Source organism: Benincasa hispida, chromosome 12 (assembly GCF_027475165.1).
Source record: "Benincasa hispida cultivar pf3 chromosome 12, pf3_genome.v1.1, whole genome shotgun sequence".
Classification (NCBI taxonomy): domain Eukaryota; kingdom Viridiplantae; phylum Streptophyta; class Magnoliopsida; order Cucurbitales; family Cucurbitaceae; genus Benincasa; species Benincasa hispida.
Window position 1 is genome coordinate 65,688,545 of NC_143489.1, and position 21,723 is coordinate 65,710,267.

The following is a 21,723-nucleotide window of genomic DNA, read 5'->3' on the forward strand; positions in this document are numbered from 1 at the left end:
TGAAGAAAATGGCGACATCACTGTACAACAAATGTGTTCGAAGAATAACTTGATAGACTTATTTACAAAGACATTACCAACCGCAACTTTTAAAAATTTTGTGCACATTGGAATGCAGCGTCTCAAAGATCTTAAGTGATATTTTCGTGAGGGAAGCAAATATATTGTATTTTTTTTAGGAGTATGTATTATATGAAATATGTACTCTTTTTCCTTCACTAGGTTTTTTTCCCATTGGGTTTTTCTTCTCATTGGGTTTTTCCTAGTAAGGTTTTAATGATGTGTATTTCATATATATATATATAATGGGCATCCCGGGAGTATTATAAATATTATAGAAAATAGATGGTCATTAGATGCTCATGCTTAGTGTCATTGACCATGTATCATGTCTCCATTTTCCAAAGTATTATCCATGTGTCTTGTAAATACTCATTCTTAGTGTCCATGTAAAACGGAAAAATTTGAGAATTTTCTCATTTCTTATTTTGTTAAGTTATTTTATTTTTTTAATTTATATATTATGTTTGATTTATTGTAATATTTATTTATTTTATTATTATACTATATTTATTTTAATTTTATATTTTATTACAATCCATGTTCTCATTGTGTACCTCAAATTTACAACATATATAATTTTTTTTTAGCATAAAACATATTCATAAAATAATTAATAGTAGCTTATATTAGGTTTTATATGATTTATAAATATATTAGTAAACACATTTCGAACCATTGTTTAAATTGGAATTCAATTCTAAATTTACTAGCAACACATTTGAAAACATAAAATACAACCTCGTTTTCATTGAATCCATTGTTTTTATTGAATTTCTTCTATCGGGGTTAGAGTTTCATCGCCTTGCTCTGATACCATATTGAAATAGAAAGAGAAAAAGAAACAACACAAGATTGACGTGGAAAACCTTAATTCAGGGAAGAAAAACCACGATAGAAAAGGTTTTATTATTTTAATGTCATACATACAAGAGACCCTAAACTCATATTAAATAGAATGAGGGAAACCCTAATTTTAGTAGGCATAAAGGAAAAGACAAATATGCCCTTAGGGCTAATGCACTTTCAACCATTTTCAAATTACCTACTAAACAACCTCTTAATTTTTCTCAACATTCTATTCAAATCAGTATCTCAATCTTGACTTTTCAAAGATTTATCAAACTAATAACTATTTCCATCCCTTATCCATGTTTATCTAATAGACATGCCTAACACTAGAAATCACTTACGAATATAGCTTAATTGACATAAGGCATACAACTTTTTATCAAGAGATCAAAAATTTGAGTTCTCATCTTCAAATTGTTGGACTAAAAAAAAGTAATAATCTAGAACCTATAAATAAAACTGAAGGACTTTCTAAACTTTATTTTAAGCTAAAAAACTAAGTTAAAAACTTATTCTATCTTCCATTTAAGTAGACAAAATGGCATATAACAACTGCATTGATTAAGAGAGTTTTCAAGAATGTCCAAAGACTGATTCATTGATCTATTTTACATCCCAAAACAATGCAACACAAAAAAAGAGGGAAAAGGATGGAGAGCTGAAATTGCCCAGTATTTTCTTCAAACTACAGACATTTACCGCAAATTGGTTTCTCGGTAACACTAAATGGATCTTGTTCTTCATCAGTTAAAGGAATACAACAGACATGATCCTCAAAAAGCGGGATCGGGGTTGAACTTCACGGATTCTCTCCATACAAGTTCCTTGATGTTTTCTTCAGTATACGACGGTTGCTCGAAATCAAAACTGAAAGGCCTCGGACATACTGGCTCCTCATTGATATCATGCAGAGGTGCCAAGTATGGATGGCACAATGCCTCATCAACTGCAGATCATCGAGGTTTGATGTGATCATCCAAAGAAGGAAAAGAATAGATAATCTTTAGAACTCAAAGACATAGTTGTACAACCTATAGAACCGATCCTGTTCAAGTGAGGTTGAAAAGAATACATAATCTTTTGCATCGTAAGGAATATATGTACTACCACTGTGATTATTATATGCACTACCATTTAAATGTAAATCCCCAAAAAAATATGAGAAATTGACAAGCTTTCCCAAGCTATAACAGAAGAGGGATCAGAGTCTAAGGTTTACTTATATTCCTCGGAGTTAAATTATCTTTCATCAAGCAGACAAAAACCAAATCTCACCTTGTTGTACAGTGTTTTAGGCTATAACTTTCCAAATACAGAGCTAGAAGAGTTGGTTTAGTTATGTAAGTCACTGGGTTGAACTATACCTGTAATGCGCTTAGTAGGATCAAAGACTAGCATCTTCTCCAGCAAGTCAATAGCAGCAGGAGCCATGGTGGGAAATCTAGTGGAAAACTGTTGCTTGGGGAACTGAGGAAGATGTCTAAAATATCTTCGTGGATTGTCACTTCGTAAGAATCCAAGGCTCGAGTCATCGGGTGACCCAATGAGCTTCACAAACCAAAAGGAAAACGGGTGTGAAGTCAGATTAGAGGCATTCTCAAGGTTGTGCCACAAAATTGGTCTATAGTTTACTGTCATTCAGTACCAAGAGTTGGGGAAAGAGTGAAAAATAGGAAGCAAAGGCAGATTCTGATAACTGGAAAACATACCTCAGTGATAAGTTTCAGCTGATGGACGTAGTCTCTTCCAGGAAACAATGGTTGTCTGTGCATAATTTCACCAAGTATACAGCCAACAGACCAAATATCTATTGCTCCAGTATATTCTGAACAATTAAGAAGCAATTCAGGTGCACGATACCACCGAGTAACAACGTACTCGGTCATAAAATCGGTTTCAGAAGTTGTCCTTGCAAGCCCAAAGTCTCCAATTTTTAGGTCACAATTTGCATTGAGGAACAAATTGCTTGGCTTCAAATCACGGTGTAGAACATTAGCAGAATGTACGTATTTTAGCCCTCGTAACAACTGGTACAGAAAGTACTGCATATGGATACAAATTGAAGTACTAATAAGATTCAACGAAGCATCAACAAATTCATACTTTTAGATGTAGCTTAACATTAAAAAGAATCCCAATTCACCCCACAGGAAATTCACTACTTGGGAAAAAGAAGATAAAATCTAACAATCATTAATTCTTTATGTAAGTGTTTCAGCTTTAGTCAAGAAGTATCATATCCCACCAATGGGAAAGGGTGTAAATTTATCATTTTTCCTCTTACAGAAAAATTAAAAGGAAAAAGTTAGATGTTAAGATCGAAACGAAGTTGAAAATATTTAGACCACCGGTTATTGTAGGGACCATTCAAATTGGAGGCTTTCTTTAGTTCCTCAAATGATATTTGAAAGTCAACTCTTGATGGAAATGTGTACAGCTGAATGGAGTAGCAATTTCCTACTGGTAAGAATTTCTAGAATTAACAGAGGTGCATATTATGATTATTGGCATTGATAACTTTGATCTTGTGACGTGAAAAACTTTTCAATATGAGTGAATGAAAGAAGAAAGTGAACTATGAAGTGAGTAAATCTTTTTTAAAGTAACATATTTAGTTGTTGAATTCATAAACAGGATAATGTCTAATTAAAATGTTTATAGTACTGTAATTGCAAGAAGATGAGAAGGTACCAACCCGGCAATGGTCGTCAGTCAACGACTGGTTGGACCGTATTATCTGATTTAGATCTGTATCCATCAATTCATAAACAAGGTATACATCATTGAAAATCTCCTTCTGAGGAGGTCTTATAATATCTTTGAGAGCAATAATCTGCAGTTGAGGGAAAAAAGAGAAAAAAAAAAAGGTTTAGCCTCACCACATAATTGAAGAAGTAATATCATGTTTTGAAAAATACCTTAGCACATAATTTACAGTAGTAATTATATAAAAAAAAGAATTAAAAAAAATGGTTGATAGAATATCGAACTGAGAATATGAAATAGACTTCTTCAATTAATTGTTAAATCCCTTCGGCTAATGCTCATACTTCATATGGAGATGGATACTCCAATAGGGAGAAAACTAATACATATAAGTAACAGACATTAAGATCAAGAAAGTAGCATAATAAACAAGTTAGATAATGTAACTAATGATTTGAAGTAAGTAACATAGATGCTGAAATTTACATTTTCATGATCCATGTGTCGAAGAAGCTTGATTTCTCGTAAGGTCCTTTTAGCATCAATTCTATTGTCAAATGCATTGCCAACCTTCTTAATTGCAACCTCTTCATTTGTTTCTGAGTTCGAAGCAGCGCTGAACGAGACAAAGAAGTAATGTGTTGCTTTAATTGTTGATAATATTTGTTTATAAACCAAACTTTCATCGACAATAATGAAAAAAATACAAAGGCATTACAAAACACAAGTCCGCAAAAAGTCCCAAAAGAGTATATACCTTATGAAATTCATGTGCTATAGGAAATTCTAATGCTTGTATGCAAGAAGAATCTTGCAAGTTCCATAATAAAGAGATTAGAATTATTAAAAATTCTTTAACTCAGATATATATAGTAAAAGCTAAAAGCTGTTATGGTTAAAGGATTAAATTTACTAACTTATTAGTTTAAGCTTGTTGGTGTTTTTGTGATAACTAGGAGGTAATGAGTTCAAACTCCTGCAATGTTATTCCCTTCCCAACTCATATTGATAGTTCACTTCTAGACTCTCGTGTTAATTCTTGAGTACAAAAGTGAGGAGCATGGAGAGTGTTAAAGCTTCACATGTATTAAAAGATTAATTTACCTTAATTTATCAATACTGACTTTAAAATTTGGGTGTATAGGTGATAACAAAAGCTTCGATGAGAAATACATCTAAACAAGACAATGTGATACAGCAGAGCAGGAATAAGAAACAATGTACATACAAGCAGAAGATCAAATCTCATATTGATCGTTAAAACAGAAAGCATAAATGTCTATAAAGATTACCTAAACATGTTTAAAAAATTTTAAATTGATCTTACCAAGATAGAACCTAGTAAATTGCAGAAGACAGAGAAGATGGGATGCTTGAATAATATAAAACAAGATAAAAGGAAGAACTTGGGGAAATCTGTCACAAAAAGCACAAAAAAAGTTCTCTTTTACAAACAGCACCCTTTTTGGCCAATTGTTTTAATGAATGATATCGAGACCAAAATAAAAACTTTAACTTCATTTAATAGCACATTCAAATCATCAACTTTTTGGACTTTCTTAATCTCGGCCCGAACAACTACCGAAATTGGACAAATATGGAGGAAAAGAAAAGAAGTGAATCAAAACTCAAAGCAGTCTCAGAATCAGCGCATTCTACTAAACACATAAACTCAAAAGAACCAAGGAAATCAACAAAAACAAAATTAAACATATATATCAAGAATTCTACTTAAAGTTAGAATGGTCAATCTTAGTCCAACTCAATTCTCAAACAACACAAGTCAAACACATTATTTCAAATGAATCGACACATCTCCATAGAAACAATCGAAAAGTTTCATGAAATATCTCTAAAATTTCCAAGTTTGAAGAACAAACAATAACCAGCAAAAGGAACAAGCAGAGAAGAAAAACTTTATACCATACAATTCCATAAGCTCCTCTCCCAACTGGCCTTATGGGTGGAGTATACTTCCTAGAAACCTCAAATAGATTCCCATACACATTGTATTGAATGTATCTACCACCATGGGTAGGGACTCCCCTGATGTTCTGATCAAAAGAATTGGACTCCATTAACACTCCCGAGGTCTCAAGGAAGAGAAGAAATCAAAATTGAGGAAAACCCCAAATAGAAAACTGGGAAAGGAAGATAACCCAATTGAGATTAAGGGTAAAAGTGAATTGGGTGTTCGAGATATGGGAGAAATTTGAAGAGGGGTGTGTTGAAATTAGCAGGAAAAGGTAGCTGAAGATTTGTCTGAGGATTGTTTAGAGTTAAAAGAGAGATGTTGAAAGAGAGGAATATGGGGAGAAGTTGAAACAAATACGCACTTTCATTTGGACGACTTCGAGGAGACTGGGCGGCCTGTGTGTGTATATATGCTCTCTCATTCGTACTTCCATGGACGACTTCGATCAACTTTCTTTTTTTAATTTGAACAGACTTGACTTCTTTCTTTTTTTTTTCTTGTCCTCTCTCTTTTTTGATTGATTGATGACTCAGACCTTGAATTTACTTTAGATTGCTTGGAATTTCTTTCCTTTTTATTTTATATATAACATTCTTTATCTTGCTTGGATCAGTGTTCACCACTGGTTATACATTCATACCAAGATGCAATGTGGTCAAAGTTTTAGTTCTTAGTCTTACTCAACTCAATATTCATCTAGAAATGGTTAATTTGATAAATGATGTTTCTGTGGATCTTATGGAGGTCTCTTTTTTCATTAAAGAGCCAGTGAGGATTGTGCATGAGATGATCGATGTTTCCTTCTCCAATGTAAGATTCTTTTACAATGTCAGCACATTCACTCCCTTGCATTCAAGGCATTGGAAAAGCACATTTCTTCTCTTCTTCAAACCCTTTACTCATAATGATTTAATCTCTTTGTCACTCGAGATATTATTTTGTAGTGGTTTGTTTTAATGATTATTTTCTAAAAAACTTTAAGTTATATAGATAGAAAAGTTAAATTACAAGTTTAATCCTTGAACTTTGAAATTTATGTCTATTTGATCTTTGAATTTTCAAAAATGTCTATTAGGTCGCGAAACATTTAATTTTAATTCTTGAGAAATTAAAATTTTTTAAGGATACAAATTTAAATTCTATATATAATAGAATCGTAAACTTTCAATTTTTAATTTGAACTTTTTTGTATGTGCTATTTAATATTGTATGAATTTTCCTTGGTTTTAAGTGGCATGAGAATTTGAATCTACGACTTCTAAAGAGATAATACATGTCAATTATAGTTGACTTAAAGTCCCATTTGAATTCTGAAAATAAGTAGAGTAAAGCAATTAATAATTGTCAAACAACATAGTTAATTAATAATGAAGAATTAGCAATTAACAATCAATAATTGTCTTTTAATAAACAAAAGTTTTTTCTGGTTTACATTGAGATGATGGAGTTGATAGATCAATTGAACTAATTAATGCCGACATGACTGTTTAAGATATTTGTTCTGTACTCTGTAGTGGAAAAATATGCTAAAGTAAAGTACATATAATTTTAACAAATTTATAGGTTTATATCTCCCTTCTAAAACTTTATTTGGTACAAATTGAAGAAATTTTTAAAAGAATCTATATTTTATATACTTTTAAGACCAATCTAATTACGGTTACGATTGACATCGAATTAGTTGTGTGAAAAAATCATCGAAAAAAAATCGTTTATGTTTAGTAAAATAGATTTAAATTAAATATGCTAAAATCACTTTTAAAAACACGTTAATCTCTCGTAATATCCTACTAGATTCTCTTAAATTCAGGTAGAATTTTTTTTATTAATGTTTAGTTTTCAATTTTTATACTTTAAGAAAAAATTATATATTTATCTATTTCTCGTATCAAATCTATTTTCTATTTTTCCTGAGTTAAATGCATCAATTTTAGTTATTACATCTAAAATAAGATGTTTTTATAATTATTTATAAAACACTACAACCTATTCTTTAAATTTAAACTGAAATTTACCAAATACTATTTTATTCTTTTCACGACTTACTTTTCTAAAAGTACAACTGTCAATCACAAACGAAGCCTACATGTTCTTCCTTCCTCTACACAAAAAAAAAAATTAATCATTAAAAAAATAATAACTACTACATGGTAAATTTTTATTGGGTGTGGCTATCTAAGTATTTTTCTTCTTTTAATTCAAATTATCCCATCATTTTTAAATACAAACCAAAAGTGGAGAAAAAGAAAGCATGGAATTATATTTTATAGCATATGTAATAAAGATTAAAAATGAAATTCTTTAAGAATATAATAATGATGTTATTATTAAAGTAGTGGAATAAGGTCAATGGTAAATGGTTGACCAATTTTGGTAGAGACCAAATTGTAAAATAAAAAGTTGGAATTCAACAAAAGGAGTTGGTATTGTGGAAATTACCAAGGGAAGCTTGATTGAAATTTCACTTCTTTGGAATGGAATTGAGTACTATTAAGTAATTTTTAATCAAATTCTCCCCTTTGGTCTCTATTGAAACTTCCACTACTACTTAAACATAATATTCATCCTTTCATATTCTTATTCTTAGGCTTTTAAAATTAAAGGGTTTCTTAAGTTTGAATTAAAAAAAAAAAAAAAAAAATAGAACAACTCAATCGACATCAAATATATATATGAGGATCTAAAGTAAGCTTACCTCAGCGGCAATTGCATAACCTTCCATTTTAGAGGTAGGAGATTCGATCCTCCACTCCTACAATTATTGTTCTAAGAGTTATCTTACTTGAGAACATGAATTGAATTATGTTTCGTTGCTTCTTTTCATAGTTATGCCCTAATTATCATCGTATAAAACAAAAAACCAAATCATTTAAATACGTGAACATTACTTAAGATGAAGGTTAGAATGGTCCAAAAATTCAGAAAAAATCTAATTGTGAAATAGTTTAATGTTTGGATATTTTTAAAATTACTAGTTGAAACTACATGTCTTGCACGTGTTTCATAATGATGAAAATGAAATGTATAAATATAAATTGAAATAAGACTCTTATATTTAATAATCATTTTTTTTATATATTTTTTTTAAAAAATTTCAACTAACTCAAAATAAATTTGAATTAATATGTTCTTTTTAGACTAATTTTTCAAAAGTTTTCTGATTGAACTTTATATCTAATTTAAATCTTGAGCAAACTAAATAATTTTAGAAATAAAAACCTATTTTTGATATATTAATAATTACGATTTAACTTCCTTTAAAAAAGTACTATCCTTTTATTTAAAAAAAATATATATTCAATCTAAATCTCAATTCTACACGAGTTTAGAAAAAAAACACAATTCACATAGAAAAAGAAAAAAAAAATTGAAAAATGTAACATACCTTAAACAAATTAAATTAAATTTAAAAAAAAATAAAAAGGAAGTGTGGTACGTAATTACTACTAGTTGTCAAATCAAAACGTTGAAAAATGTGATACCTGGAGTAAAAAATTGTAGGTGATGTCTAGGAGCTGAAAAAACTTAAAATGTTAAAAAATAATGGAAAAAAAACCAAAATGTGACAATAACACTTAAACAAATTTTAAATTTGAATATATATATATATGCTAAAAAAAGAGAGTGGGTTATCAAAATTAAAACACAAAAAGAAAAAAAAAAAAACTTGAATGAAACTAAAGTTTAACGCAACTTTACGGAGAAAATTTAGATTTGAAATTATTTTAGAAAAATAATTGATAAATAGATTTTTTTTAATTTTTTTAAAAATAATTATTGTTAGAGATAAAATATGATTTCTTTTTATTTTTTAAATTTATTTATGCATGATTCTCAAAAAAAAAAAAAAAACGCAGTATCAAATTTTATTATTATTTTTTGTTTATTTTTACGTGTTATGCTCAAAATTAGGGATAAAATGTGATTTTTTTTTAAAAAAAAATTAATGTTCACTACAGATAAAATGTAACAAAATGTGATTTTTTTAAAACTTTTTTTCTTTCATTTATATATGATTCTGAACAAAAAGAAATAATATCAATTTTTTTTTCTCTTTATTTATAGGTGTAATGCTCAAAATTAGGAATGAAATTTGATTTTTTTTTTTTTCTTTTATGCGTGATTCTAAAAAAATAGGGATAAAATGTGAATTGTTTACTTTTTTTTTTTTCTTTTAATATCTATTTGAGATCAAATGTAATTTTTCTTCCTTTTGTTTCTGAAAAAGTATCATATCATTTGTGAACCTAATTACGAGTCTGGATGCTTTTAAAAAATACTTGAAATTTTAGATCATCTAGAAAAATAAGTGGGTCATAAATCTCGCTTGTAAGAGGTCTTCATTTATGTTTATATCTCTTTTTTTTCCTGGAAAATTTTAGGTGGACCTTGGACTTGTAGAATTTTTGTTTAAAAATTAAGATTATATACTTTTAATTATTTCTAAAATTTATTTAAGTAAGCTTATTGCTACTCTGTTAAACAAATAAACAATGAGTCTTTTAAAAAATATTACAAATTTTTATTAATAGTTAAATAAGAAAATAAATTTAAAGGTGGAATGAAACGATTTGAAGATCCGATACCTTAGTCAATGAAAATTACCTTAACCAATTGAGAGTGATTCTTAATTTAAATTAGGGAGTCAATAAGATATTGAAGGAGTCGAAGTGTGGTAGAATATTCATAAAATGTTTGTCTTTAGGATCTTTTTAATGTAACAATGAGTCTGGTCGGTTTCTTTTACAGTTGTTCAAGGTTGACAAATATGCTTAATATTTCTCAAAAGACCATATACAAAGTTACTAAATTGAAAATTTTAATTTGGAGTGTGACAATGCATTGTAGAGAACATTACGTGAATGGCTATAGTCAGCCGCTACATATAAGATGTGAGTTGACTTTGATGTAAGTGAGCATGTTCATGGACATAATTTTGCTATATTGATCTCAACCTCGAATTGTCACTAAAAATATTGCTTCCATCTTACTCCAACTTCCCAAAAAGTCTCCAAAACATGATATATGATTTTGCATTACTAAGGTGATAGTATACGACTTGTCACATCGCAACTCAATCAATTTATTGTTATAATCACGACCAAGTCATAAAATTCTATTGGAAAAATCCTATTAGAAAAAAGGTAAAATGTAAGTCTTAAAATACCATTTTAGTCCTTATAGTGTGACGTTGTTCAATTTTTACTATAAGAAGTTTCACCTTTCTGCATGCAGAACAACATCGGGCGAAGTATTAAAAACGTCGGGATAGGTTATGTCAACTCATTTTTTTGTGTCTGCATAATCGCCGTCGTATCCATGTCGGAAGAAGTGCCTCCCAACGAAAACTATTTTCTCAGCATAAATATCATTTTTGACAACACAATTGTTTCCGTCGGCATATGTGTTTTTCCAACAAAATACAATTTGCGTCGGCAAAAACATATTTTTAAACAATAAAACATTTAGTTCAATAGACAGATTTCTACCAATGTTTATTTGCATCGGCATAAGTTGTTTATAATTTTATATATTTTTTGTAACAAACAAATAACCAAATTTTTATTTCCTGAATACCTAATTGTGCACAAACAAAAATTAGTCTTCAAACAAATCAATTGAGGACAAATATAACAAAAGTAAGCTTCTATATCTTAAAATAAGATTAATATTCAATACATAAGCTATAAAATTCTACAAAAAAAAAAAAAAAAAAAAAAAAAAAAAATTGTGTATACAATTAAATTTGAACATTTTTAGTTTTTTTACAAATCCCCTATACAAAAAAGTTTAATCGTCCTTAAGCCAAAATACTTTAAACCCAAAAAAAATGAGATACTAAACCAAACTTCTCGCAATCTCCAAAAATGATTTTTAAGAACTTACAAGAACGACCTGGAATGGGAAAAACAAATATTATGAAAGATTTCTTAAAATCAACCAAGAAAAAAACACAAAAAGATCTTAACAATCGCACAAAGACTTAAACAAAATGTTTAAAATGGTTATGAGAAATGATCCCCTTCTCAAGCTACAAACATGTCGTGAATGTTCATAATTAAAATATGAGCACCACAAACAACCATTTTACTATCTAAAAAGTGATTAAAATGGTTATAATTAAGACATGAACCCCTCCCCACGCTACAAGCATGTAGTAAATCCACTTAAACAAATACATAATTACCCTTTAAATCTCCACAACTATCTGATCCCTACAAATAAGCCAAGAACAAAGTTCTTTTAAAATGCACAATTAGACTTCAAGATAATCTAAAACACAATTACAACATATACATCCCCTTTCCCAAGCTATGAACGTGTCCTAGTTCCACCTAAATATCATTTAAACCTACAAAGTAGCAACAAATACATAAAAAGCGTCAAAGTGAATCTCTCCCCCCTAAATCCACCTAAATTTCTTTCAAGGCTAAACCCATCATTCGATAGTTCTAAAAGCATATAACTCAACTCTCGAATCCCTACAAATAAGCCAAGAACAAAGTTACTTTAAAGTGCACAATTAGGTTTCAAAATAATCTAAAATACAATTACAACATATACATCCCCCAAGCTACGAACGTATCCTAATTCCACCTAAACACCATTTAAACCTACAAAGTAGCAACAAATGCATAGAAAGCGTCGAAGTGAACTCCTTCCCCCTAAATCCACCTAAATTTATTTCAAGGCTAAACCCGTCACTCAATAGTCCTAAAAGCATATAACTCAACTTTTGGATCCCTACAAATAAGCCAAGAACAAAGTTCTTTTAAAGTGCACAATTAGGCTTCAAGATAATCTAAAAAAATAATTACAGCATATACATTTCACTCCCTCCTCCCTCTAATGCTACGAACGTGTTCTAGTTCCACCTAAACATCATTAAAACCACAAAGTAGCAACAAATGCATAGAAAGCGTCGAAGTAAATTTCTCCCTCCTAAATCGACCTAAATTTCTTTCAAGACTAGATTTGTCATTCAAAATGTCCTAGAAGCCTAAACTATGCTACAACGTGTTGTAAACACTACAAACAACCATTTTACTATGCTACAAACATGTGTAAATCCACTTATACAACATTTGAGACTAAATAAGTAATTAAATAGTCCTAAAATATATAGCTCATCTCTCAAAAGCTATAAATAAACCAAAAGAGAGTTCCTAAAAATTGTCAGAACCCCTCCCCATGTTGTGAACCTCTCTCTCCTAAATCCACCTAAATTTCTTTCAAGTTTAAAACCGTCATTCAAAATGTCCTAGAAGCCTAAACTATGCTACAAACGTGTCGTAAACACTACAAACAACCATTTTACTATGCTATGAACATGTCGTAAATCCACTTATATAACTTTTGAGACTAAATAAGTAATTCAATAGTCCTAAAAATATATAACCCATCTCTCAAAAGTTATAAATAAGCCAAAAGAAAGTTCTTAAAAAGTGTCAATACCCGTTCCCACATTGTGAACCCCTCCCTCCTAAATCCATCTAAATTTCTTTCAAGACAAACCATCATTCAATACGTCTTAGAAGCCTAAACTATGCTACAAACGCGTCGTAAACACTACAAACAACCATTTTACTATGTTACGAACATGTCGTAAATAATACAAACAACCATTTTACTATGTTACGAACATGTCGTAAATCTACTTATACAACTTTTGAGACTAAATAAGTAACTCAATGGTCCTAAAAATATATAGTCCATCTCTCGAAGCTATAAATAAACCAAAAAAAAGTTCCTAAAAAGTCTTGAAACCCCTCCCTCCTAAATAAGCTAAAAGAATTTTTCTCTTGAAACTTATAAAGTAGCAAAAGAAAAAAAAAAGATTTCTACAAAATTATAAATTTGTCTTAAACACACCTAAAACATAGAGAATGTTGAAATAAAAGTATCTATATTGACTACCATAGCTGCAGATAACAATGTAACAAGTTCCTAAATCCACTAAAACACACATATTTAACATAAATTTACACATATATAATATAATACTATGTACATATGCATCTTTGGCAACTTTACTTACCCACCCATTTTTCTCTGAGAAGTGACTTTCGTGAAACAATTCCACTAGGCCGACATCTTCACCATTTTTTGTTGTCTATAGTTCAATAAAAAAAATTTATTAGTCACACATAATGAGATAATGAATAAAACAACAATGAATTTGCACTATATTAATTCATTTTGCACTTGTAGAAACGATTTTGACTCACAACAATGGTTGAAGTTGAGACCTTTTCTACTATGCTTATTCGTCTCCTTCTTTTGCTGCACAAATTTAAAATTTATTAGTACCTAAGTGAAACTTTGACTCTAAAAAAAACTAAGAAGTTTCTAAAAGTCAACTCTCAAAACCAACTAAAAAAGGTTCTAAGGAGTGTCTAAGAAGCACTTTCACTCTTAAAATAATCTAAAATTGGCTAAGTGCCACTTTGATTCTCAAACCCAAACTAAAAAGTTCTCTAGTGTCAGTTTCACTCTCCAACTCAAACTAAAAAGCTCTTAAAATTTGTCTAAGTGACACTTTGGCTCTCAAATAAACTTCAAAAGTTTCTTTAAGTCACATTGACTCTCATAACCAACTTAAAAGCTCCTAAATAGTATCTAAGAGGCACTTTGACTCTCAAAGCCAAGCTAAAAAAACTTTTAGAAAGTAATCAAATGACACATTGACTCTTAAAGCAACCTAAAAAGTTTCTAAAAAGTATGAATAACAAATATATTACCCAAAGAAACTAGATAACAATTGAAATTCATCTTGTAACTCCATGTCCACAAGAATAGCTTTTGACATGTTTTCAATATACAATATTTTTTTACATGCTTTTTGAACTCGCAAATGTTTGTGGAGTCTCTCTAACCACAATCTATAAACAAATTAAGTTCCAAAACACACCCTTTTACATTTAGTTAAATAAGTAATTGAGTTTCTCTCTTTAACTTTATAAATCTTACTTTCTATTTTTTCCATCAATATAAAATAATAGAATGTGAAAATTCTAATCTTCATGTATGTAGTTCAAACCTTTTCACCCCATTTTTTTTCAACTATTTGTAGAAAAACAACAATTACAAGTGTTTAAAATTGATGCTATAAATACAAGTAAGATAGAGAAAAAAGAGTATATTCAACTACAAGTTACAACCTTTAGTTAAAACTTACTAATGTAATGTTAAAAGTGTGTTCTTTTTTTCATTTTCATTTCGTTTCTAATGCATTCATTTTAATCATTTGAATATAACATTTGAAAAAGAGGAGAAAAAAGTTGTTGGAAATGAGCTATTGTACCATTTAGAAGTTTCAATTAAATCGTTATTTTAGTTAATGACACTCTAATACCCACTATTTAACTTGTTTTTTTTCAAGAAAAATCAATGTTAATCAACAAAAAAAATATTATGTTAACACAATAGGTAAACTTACAACGTACAACTGTCGGAGTTGGAGGAGCATGCGTGCCCATATCGGAGGAGTGTGCGGCTAAGAGCAAAAACATGGGGGGGGGGGGGGGGGGGGGGGGGGGAAGGGAAGGGGAAAACGGGAGAAAAGGAAAATGGGGGGAAAAGGAGAAAAAACGTAGGTCTTGCTTCATTTTTACTGACAAATTAAAATTACGTCGGTAGAAACCAGTCTATGTCAACGAAAAATTAAGGAAAAAAACGTCGAAATAGGTATAATTCTTGTAGTGTTTAGTATCCGTACTTTCAATAAATATTAAATTTAGTCTCTCATTAGGTTATTTCATCGTATGAAAATTATTGTTATTATTCAACCAATTTCGATAAAAAAAAAATAATAGCAATTTAAACGATGAAATTTAAGATTTATTAAACATACAAAGACAAAAATTAAATATTTGAAAATATAGAATAAAAAAGTGAAGAAACTAAAAAATAGATGGATGGAAGTGATATTTTAACTATTACTGAGTTCCATTCCCATTCCTATTATCATATATGACTTGTTACAACTCAACCAAAATATGGCATCAAATCATATATTGGAAAAACCATATAAGATAAAATCCAATAGCTTTGATCACAAATTCTATTGCCTTTCTCCATTATGCCAACTTGCAAAAAGGCCCAAATCTTGATATGACTTTCCCCACTTGCAATTTTTCTTTTTGTCTTTTTCATTTTTTAGTTAGCTGTTGAAATGAATTTTCTTTTTCATTTTATTTTATGCATAATGTAAATGGAAAGGTCCAATACTTCCAAAATGTGGTTTATTTGCCAACCCAACATTTGAAGAACACCGGCTCCACACGCTTCCACAGCACGTGTCCCAACCTCACATTTCATTCATTTTGTTTCATAATAAATATTATACAAAAATTACTTTTCTAAAGGAACACTATGGGGAAGTCTCTTCTATTTATTTATTTCAAATTTAATGGTTGGTCAGGTTCTAGAAAATAATGTAAAAAAAGGAATAATACAATTTGTCATTAAATAAATATTCTCAGTTAATTGATCTTTGTTTTCTTTCCCCTTTTTGAAACTATATTTAAACAATTAGTTGTGAAATAATATATTATAAACCCTAACAAATAGATTGATTGAACTTTTGCATTAAAAAATCCGTCAATGATCATCTCAATATACATACTTTTAATTTGAATATATTCATAAGTACAATGATGGTGTTGCAAATATTACAATGTAACATTTTTTTATTTCAAATATTACAATTTATTTTATATAGAGAAAAAGTATAGGTACAAGTCTAACAAAAAAAAAAATCTATAAATGAATATAAAAAGAAGTTTTGCAACTTGAACTTTTATATATATTACTATATATTACTTTATAGTTTATATTAAACATAGAAAAGATGGATAAATTGAGAGGACACATGCTCCCTCGCCCCTGTGTGGCTCCACCCATGTTCATTGGTTATATCTTTTGAGTAGTTGTAAGCATCTGTTCGATTAGTGTCAGTTTTAGACTCAAACTAATATCGGCCACGACATGTCAATTATCGAGAGGTTGGACATGCTGCCTAACCAACTACGGTGGTCAGTTTCACGAATCTAATGAATTGAACATAAAAAATGTACCAAGGGAGGAGAAAAGATAAAAGGAGATGAGAAGGGAAAAAAAGAAGAGAATGGAGAAAGGAAGAAGTAGGAGGAGAGAGGGAGAAATGGAGAAGAAGATATATGAGAACTAAGGTTGACAACGAGGTCAGGGTGGGGTGGGGAAGGTTCCCCGTCCCCGTCCCCGATGGGGGATTTTACCCCATCCTCGTCATGGAACCAGGTCCCTGCAGGAACCCATTCCCCGTTTTCGCTTTTTTCTTTTAATATATATATATTAGGTATTAAATATTTATATATTAAAAGAACAAATTAGGCTAAATGTAAAATATTAAATACCTAATATATATATTAGAGAGAGAGAGGTATTTAAAAATCTAATCGGTGCAAGAAAAGTATTTACCTTCCCCATCCTTACCCCATCCTCGGTTCGAGGATCCTAAAGAGGTCCCCAGTTTGATCCTCGCCCCGATCGATACAAGACCCCGCGGAGAATTTTGAAAACCTTAGTGAGAACTAAGAAGAAAGAAAAAATAGATCTTTATTTTTAACAAAATAATCATAATGTACCACGCTTCCCAGAAGACCCAAGACGTTGCAACAACGTTAAATTGCACGAATGTTGGATCTCTTTCTCTTCCTTTTTCTTTTTTCTCATAATATAATTGAGGTACTTTTGTCTAAATTCTTTGATATGTTGAGGTCTCTAAGCTTGAGAGTTTTAGTGCGAGTGGTTTATGTGTTTTATAAATCATTTTAGATTAGGTCACTAAAGTTCGAATTTTGAATGGTTAAACGTTCTATGATAAGAGGTATAATAACATAGATTTGGTTTTCAAGTTTAGTGTATTAAAAATCAGTTCAACCTGAACTAATCAGTTTAGAGTATAATAGCATAGGATAGAACATCATGGTTCGAACAAATATATTCCATCCATTTTGATACATAGTCAACCCTTCGAACTATTGATTCCAAGACAGACAACCAAAGACGAAAGCCTAGTCCAAGTAGGACCGTTGAGACGCCTAGGCATGGGATCATTGTTGACACCTGCATTCTAAACCATTGCAATTGTGAAAATTTATGAAATATAGCAGGGTGGGGCTTAGCCCCAAGTTTGGATTGCGCCCTAGTAGTCGCAGCCTTACCCAAGTTTTGCCTTGTTCGGAGACTTCGGAATGAAGAGGCACCTTATTCGGTTTTGTATCTGTATCACATCAATCACTAAAAAAACGAAGGTCAATCATCGATTCATTGGATTCCAAACCGGATGGATCCAGTTATTGGTAGGGGTCTTGATTATCAAGAAAATTTCTTCAACTTCCAACCATATTCTATTCCCATAATATTTTTGGAAAATTCAGTATTCCGTGAAAATGTTCCTCTACATGAAACTTAGATCTTTTTTCATGATTAATCCTCATTGCATGAATGACTGACAAGAGACCAAAATAAGATCTTAAGACAGGTTGTTCGTAATCCAGGAAAAATTAAACAGTAGGCAGAAAACAAGCATGGGGGAGTTGGATGTTCGATGCTTAAAATTCGACTCTGCAATTTAAACCTCCGTCCACCAGAAATATAGGAGATACCATGGAAATGAAACAGTTGCTTTCGTTCCTTCATGTGCCATCTCCAGGTCCTCCCAAGTCCCACCATCAAAGCCTGTATTGTTTTACATTAGATACTTTCAGTTGAATGTTCTAGATTACATTTCTTTTTCTTCTACTTAAAAATGAAACAAATGGGAAGACAATGAATAATCATATATTAAGAGGGAGAAACAGAAGAAAATAGAGAACATATGGCTCAAACATAGAAACCCCATATGACACATTTCCATTTCAAAGTTCAATCTTACACCACACCGTAATTAGTTACACAACCCAAAAGCATTTGCAAATAACTAAAGACTACATTATTACACTACACTATGGTTAGTTAATATATATTTCTGTGGAAACACAAGAGAGGCCAACCCATTCCTGTACACAGGTTTTAAGTTTAGCTCCGCCATAATTGTCTGAATCGCCTGTTATGTTTCCTTGGACCGGCTCCATATGATTTAACAACCCCGTAGGTTTGATAGCAAAGCATCACGTCCTGCCAAAACAATCTGGAAGAAGTTGTCGACTTCCTTCGTCAGCAAATGTAGACCTTCTGATAGTTTCTCTGCCTTTCCTCCCAACTCTGATACGGTGTTCTTCAGCGGTTGAACTTCCTCGACTTCTGGATTCTTTGGGATCATTTGATGAAGATTGCCTACACATTGATCAATAGCCTCAAGCTCCTTCAGAGGGGTAAACTTTCCATGTGTGTATATATTTCTAATCTCATTATTTACATCATTTTGTAAGGAGGAGAAAGTTTGTCCCCACGAATATATATCGGCTATATCCAGATCAAAGAGCTTTGGGGAGCCTAAGAAGGCAGAGGCAAAGACACTGCACACAAAAACTGTCTGTACCTTAACCCCGTACAAAGCACGCATCAGAACCTTGCCTTTGGCAGAGTTCTTAACCTTTGGAAGATCAAGTGAGTCTACAAGGCTGTCTAAAATTACACAACAATTCTTAATTCTAGAACTTGTGGTGCTGATGTTCAGTCTCCATTCTTCTAAGGAAGCACGAGTTCGAGAAAGTCGCTTTGACTCAGCAGAATCCAAATTATGGGTCATGCATCGGAGCATGAGGTTGCTTTGGTTCAAGTGTGAAAGCTCTGAGCTAATAGCATTACAGACATCAAGCAATTTCACACTGATGTCCAAATAGACATCGATCCACTTCTCATTCCAATCAGGTACAGGGAGCTCTAACTCCTTGATAAGATTTTTAACATCACTGTGAGTTTCACAAAGCAATTCCATTGCTAATATCATCCATGAAAGGCTAAGAACATCATCCTTACTAGACGGATGGAGCTTTCTTAGTCTTTCAGCTAGGCTTCTCTCAAAAGCATTCAAAATTGCTACAAGTTTTGAAGGCAAATTCGAACCTTTGGGAGATCTCATGCGGAAAGGATTCCCAAAGGGGAAAAATTGTCTGTGTGGTTCCTGTGAGTGGCTCATTATCGTGCACTGAGGTATTTATGAGATCTTGTTGTTACGTAATGACTGCAGAAAAAAATCAGACCACGTCGTGAGATATAATTCATTGAACAAATGAGGTAAAATGCTTCGGTAGTTTTACATATCAGGAAATAAAACCATATTGATCAAAATATATCAAGTTCGAATTACGTGCAAGTTCATTTCTTAGAATATTGGATTTAAAAATTTTATCTACAATCAACAGCAGCAAAATCTCCATAGCCTGCTTTTAGAATATACATAGAAGATTGAGAAATGGTATTGCAGTCTATGCATAGAAGTCTAAACCTTCTTGCAAGTTCCTAAATTTTAGATTTTCTAGCAATAGAAGAAAAAGTCAAACCAATTCTTTTCAGGATTTGCAGAGCATGGAACAACAAAAGACAGGAAACATAATTGAAAAATTCCCATCACACCCTAATTCCTAACTAGGCCAGCAAATTAAATATCAGGGTGGAGGATACAGCTTTAAGAAACTACAGGAAAAAAACATAGACGGTAATGCCCCAAGCCCAAGATTCGAACCTCATCCTTACATGCCTTAAATGCTTCTCGAAGTGGGAGTTGTCCCCACAAACCAACACGGGTCCTTTTAGTATGTTTTGTCCTCACTCACATGTATCCTAGGAAAATTCCCAGGAGGTCACCCAACATAGGATTGCTCCAAGCTAAACACGCTTTGGAATTCTTATGATTGAGCCACCGAAAAGGAAGGCGCACCTTCTTGATATAGGTAATAACTTTCAATTCTTTTAAGCCTTTCCTAACCATACTTTCATGTCCTTTGGATGTGATATCGGTTCATTCATGTACCCCTCTTGACTCGGATCGTTACATAAACTCTTATTATCTATGAAACTTCACAAAACATAGATCTACAGATCCTATATCAAAATCAATACAAAATACAAAAACAGTAAAAATAAATAAATAAATATCTTAATTTTGCCATATGTAGTTCTGTTCCTGAGAGATCCAATCCACAAAAATCAAATTGGACCTCATAGAGTACATCCTTTACATGGAATCACACAGAAACAAGAATGGAAACTGAGATGTTAAGATGCAAAATCTTCAGATCTAAGTTTTTACTAAGCCTTTTAACATTTGACCGCATACATAACATAAAGATTGTAAACCTTCTTCTTGAAAAACCATTCGGAAAAGCGAATCATATCCAGAATCACGCATGGAGATCTAAACCAAACAATATAAAACAAAAAACCAAAAAAGAAAAACAAGCATGATAAAAATGGCTCACCCAAGCGTTAGATCTACGAACTGTTACAACCTACAGATGAACAGCACCGGAAATCTCAACAGCCGGCGACAAAATTGAACATGAAAAGAGAAAAAAAGAAAAAAAAAAAAACGAAAATACAAAAACTACAAAAGCGAAAAAAAAAAAGATCTGAACAAGTTCAGAAATGAAGCCAAGGAATCAAAGATATCCAACAGGAATGAAATATACCGAGTTGTTGAAGGAAGGGAACTGGAAATTTCAGCAGCGTTGAAATTTCAGTATATGGTGGAAAAAGTAGAAGGAAGAAGATGTGATAGAAAGAGAGGATGAGGAGACTTTGATAATGTTACTGATGGGTGACTGAAGGGGAGACGGTGGTAATGACGTGGCGGGATTTAATTGGGTAGGGTGGTGGGGAGGGTTTTATTTAATGGTGGGTGGTAATGGGAAGGGTATTTTGGGAAAGTTGAAACGTGAGGGCTGTGATAATACAGTGTGAAAAGAGACGGAATATGCTAACAAGGAAAACAAACACGGAAACTTGATATTTGTTTATTAGGGTTTCTTTGACAATTTGATTTTGCCTAACTTTTCTAAATGACCCTTTTGGGTTTTTTTCTTTTTTCTTTTTTAATTGCTTTTTGTGTTTGATATAGAAGTTTTAATTTGAATAGTTTGATTAAATCTCTTGAAATCGTCTTATGTTTTATACTATATGTTGGGGTTGAATTTGAGCTTCTA

The 21,723-nt window shown here is 31.4% G+C and overlaps 2 protein-coding genes and 1 long non-coding RNA gene across 7 annotated transcripts; all 3 read right to left on the reverse strand.

Annotated features, from left to right (window-relative positions):
* Positions 1-1,442: 1,442 nt before the first annotated feature.
* MPK12 (mitogen-activated protein kinase 12) lies at positions 1,443-6,199 on the reverse strand. Its single transcript, XM_039019968.2, has 6 exons — positions 5,542-6,199; positions 4,105-4,234; positions 3,608-3,745; positions 2,622-2,954; positions 2,277-2,460; positions 1,443-1,858 (listed from the first exon to the last, which is right to left on the reverse strand). The coding sequence occupies exons 1-6, from the start codon at positions 5,694-5,696 to the stop codon at positions 1,686-1,688; spliced, it is 1,113 nt and encodes a 370-aa protein (XP_038875896.1). The 5' UTR covers positions 5,697-6,199; the 3' UTR covers positions 1,443-1,685.
* An 11,278-nt stretch (positions 6,200-17,477) lies between these two features.
* On the reverse strand, positions 17,478-18,318 carry LOC150032138 (uncharacterized). 2 transcript variants are annotated; one of them, XR_016525562.1, is made up of 3 exons: positions 18,244-18,318; positions 17,800-17,875; positions 17,478-17,708 (listed from the first exon to the last, which is right to left on the reverse strand). It is a non-coding gene; the product is annotated as an uncharacterized LOC150032138 (long non-coding RNA). The 2 variants fall into 2 exon arrangements; XR_016525561.1 differs by lacking the exon at positions 18,244-18,318 and having other exon boundaries at positions 17,800-17,939.
* A 138-nt stretch (positions 18,319-18,456) lies between these two features.
* Positions 18,457-21,502, reverse strand: BPS2 (BPS1-like protein). 4 transcript variants are annotated; one of them, XM_039018525.2, is made up of 2 exons: positions 21,211-21,502; positions 18,457-19,763 (listed from the first exon to the last, which is right to left on the reverse strand). In XM_039018525.2, the coding sequence occupies exon 2, from the start codon at positions 19,716-19,718 to the stop codon at positions 18,717-18,719; it is 1,002 nt and encodes a 333-aa protein (XP_038874453.1). In that variant the 5' UTR covers positions 19,719-19,763; positions 21,211-21,502; the 3' UTR covers positions 18,457-18,716. The 4 variants fall into 4 exon arrangements, with proteins under 4 accessions (XP_038874453.1, XP_038874452.1, XP_038874455.1 ...); XM_039018524.2 differs by having other exon boundaries at positions 21,001-21,421; XM_039018527.2 differs by having other exon boundaries at positions 20,276-21,233.
* Between the last annotated feature and the right edge of the window lie 221 nt (positions 21,503-21,723).

Bases quoted from the DNA above. Each gene is read 5' to 3' on its own strand.
- MPK12 (XM_039019968.2), bottom strand. From the start codon at position 5,696: ATGGAGTCCAATTCTTTTGATCAGAACATCAGGGGAGTCCCTACCCAT. The intron at 3,746-4,104 runs GTAAATTTCAGC...CCTCAACTGCAG, and splicing joins GACACATGGATCATGAAAAT to ATTATTGCTCTCAAAGATAT. The intron at 1,859-2,276 runs GTATAGTTCAAC...GATGATCTGCAG, and splicing joins TCCTACTAAGCGCATTACAG to TTGATGAGGCATTGTGCCAT.
- BPS2 (XM_039018525.2), bottom strand. From the start codon at position 19,718: ATGAGCCACTCACAGGAACCACACAGACAATTTTTCCCCTTTGGGAAT.